General features: G+C 44.3%; 1 protein-coding gene across 1 annotated transcript; it reads left to right on the top strand.

Moving 5' to 3' along the window:
* The first annotated feature begins 541 nt into the window (after positions 1-541).
* On the top strand, positions 542-2,346 carry LOC113472813 (tetraspanin-11-like). The gene is made up of 3 exons (XM_026832599.1): positions 542-796; positions 1,304-1,486; positions 2,055-2,346. Exons 1-3 carry the CDS (start codon positions 581-583, stop codon positions 2,313-2,315), a joined length of 660 nt encoding a protein of 219 aa, XP_026688400.1. The 5' UTR covers positions 542-580; the 3' UTR covers positions 2,316-2,346.
* The last annotated feature ends 308 nt before the right edge of the window (positions 2,347-2,654 follow it).

Below are 2,654 nucleotides of genomic sequence, written 5' to 3'. Positions count from 1 at the left end.
TAGTAGTAGCCTACTGCTGGAGTAAAGGGACTTTTCAGTCCTATGCGAGCAGTATAAATAAGCACTATTATTATAACAAGCAGGGACAGACAGACACCGAAGCGAATACAATAGTCCGTCCACTATACCTTTTATTATTATCTAGTAATAATAAAGGAAGGACGGACTAAAAACTGTGGTAAAATTCTCAAACTACATACCTAACTATATTGAGGATAAAATTCCATACCGCTCTCGGCAGGATTAGGACCCACGTACTCCTGATTATCAGGCGCACGTCTTGGCCATTACACAAACACCAACGAGGTAGGCTGTGAGATGCACACTTTTAAATGTAAAGGTGTGTCCACACATAGTCGACCGGCCATCGATCGATGTCGACTGACATGTCCACACTGCCTCGACAACAAAGATAAGATTTTCCTTGTCGTTGACGGCCGGTCGACTATGTGTGGACACACCTTTAAAGTCTAGACTTAAAATAATTATACATAATTTTTTAAAAAAAAAAAATCGATCTAAACCAGGGGGTTAACTCTCTCGTGCCCACACCACTCATTCCTCATTCGATCCCTCCCAGATGTGCGGCGTCTGTCTAGTGCTAGGGGGTGCCTACCTTCTCTCCGACACTGAGAGAGTTCTCCTCTCCCGTCTCGTCTACAATGCAGTCCCCCTCCATCAGCCACTGTTTTATTACGTAGCCCTGGCCCTCATGATTATAGGCCTCCTAGTGCTGGCCCTGTCTGTGTTTGGCTGCTATGCTGTCCAGGTGGAGAACTCCTGTCTTGTGGCCCTGGTAAGTTAATCCGGATTCAGGAGCGCGGTAGCTCTCCGCCCCGCCAGGTCAAAACAGTTTGACAGGCGCTACTAAGAAATAGTGCCACAGAGAAAGTAGCCGTTTTCAGGTAGTCTACTCCAGACTTCCCTCGAAAAGTCCTTTTTTCCACCCAGATTCAACTTTAACACAGCGCCGTGGGCCAAATAAGGTTCGGTCCTAACATATTTGGCCAAACAGATAAAGTTCGTTCGGAACGGCAAGCTTTCTTCAGTCCTGTCCTGCTTCTCTCTTCGCTTTCGGGATGATAAGACCTCAGTTGTTACAATTCCCGCTATCAATATATCAACTCGTCTGTCCTTTCATCTGTAGTCTTGTTTATTAACGTCTATTAGATAGGGGACAGTCCGTGATCCACTCCAATCAAGTGAAGACCATGTCCAGAAATATGAAATATGTATCAAAACCTCTTCAAAAAGACCCAAATCTCTTGCGGTAATAAATTTATCGTTTCTCTTATCCCCCCAGTATCTGTTCATACTACTAGTGGTTCTACTAGCTGAGAGTGTATTCGGAATATTGACAGCTATATGTCCGGAGTATATGGGGCTCAAAATGGAGAATGAAGACGTAACAGATCAGTGGCAGAGAAACTATGGTGTACCGGGGCGAGAACAATATACAGCCGCTATTGATCTGGCTCAAACTAAGGTAAGGCCAGCCACTCACTATCAGGTACACCTGATCAGTGATCACGTATGGCTGAAAAGGTCCGTCTGTCAGGTCTACCTGATACCTGATGAGCACACACACACTATGATCAGGTGTACCTGTCATCAGGTCTACCTGGTAGTCAGTGGCTGGCCAAAGATTCTAAACAGGACAAGTGACAAGATTTTCGAAATCGTGTGCTATTGCTTCATACATAAATCACAAGTTCATTTGTCGGTTCAATATATTCAACAAATATCACTGATTTGATAGCATTCTTGTAAAGTTGTAAACCTTTCTTTTGATAAATTGGACCTTACACAACCTATAAATTACGAACGAATCACAAACTTGGACCAAATCACGAACGAAAATTCGAAGTTTCAACGAAGATTATTCTTAAATAGGTTAGTCTGGTTGTTTGATTCACGAAAAACTGTGGAACGATTGGTTCGATTTTGATGAAATTCGGTCCTTTCGGGGGTGTAAAAGGGCTCTTCTTCTGAATGAGGTCTACCGTCCACAGAGCTACTAGTATTGAGGTGATTGATTTAATGTTTGATTTCAGTTCGAATGTTGTGGTATCAACAGTGGAAAAGACTTCATGACCTCCTGGTGGCGACTACGAGAACTAGCAGCACCTAATCTCCTCGTACCTCTGTCCTGTTGCCATCCGGACCCTAAAAATCCGGACCAGTCCTTTCTGGATCCTCAGCCACTCAATGAGACCCTGTGTCAGGACAAACAGCCGGATAACTATATCCTGGCGAGATATACAGAGGTAAGAGGGTCTGCCAAAATGTTGAATGAAATCAGAATAATCAGATAACACCAAAGTGTCAAACAAAAATAAATGCCAGCGCCAGTATCACGTTGTGTCAACTGTCAAATGCACTAGTTCCCAATAGATAACTGACGGTACCTCACTCTCTCAAGCTCACGCTGTGGGGCGCACGGTGATATCACGTTACGTGATACAAAGTCTGCACAGACCACATCTCGGCGTGACGTGAGTTGAGGTTTGATCTATGATTGGCTCCTTTGGGTGAGTAAGCGTACCGCACGTTTCAGAATTTGTCAACTGATGGTTGGGAGATTGGGCGTGATACCAGAGTGCTTCGACGCATGATATCATGTGAGGTGAGACTGGACATGACACACATTAGGT

The sequence above is a fragment of the Diaphorina citri genome, unplaced genomic scaffold (assembly GCF_000475195.1).
Source record: "Diaphorina citri unplaced genomic scaffold, Diaci psyllid genome assembly version 1.1 scaffold8779, whole genome shotgun sequence".
Classification (NCBI taxonomy): Eukaryota; Metazoa; Arthropoda; class Insecta; order Hemiptera; family Psyllidae; genus Diaphorina; species Diaphorina citri.
This window is presented reverse-complemented; position numbering and strand designations above follow the sequence as displayed.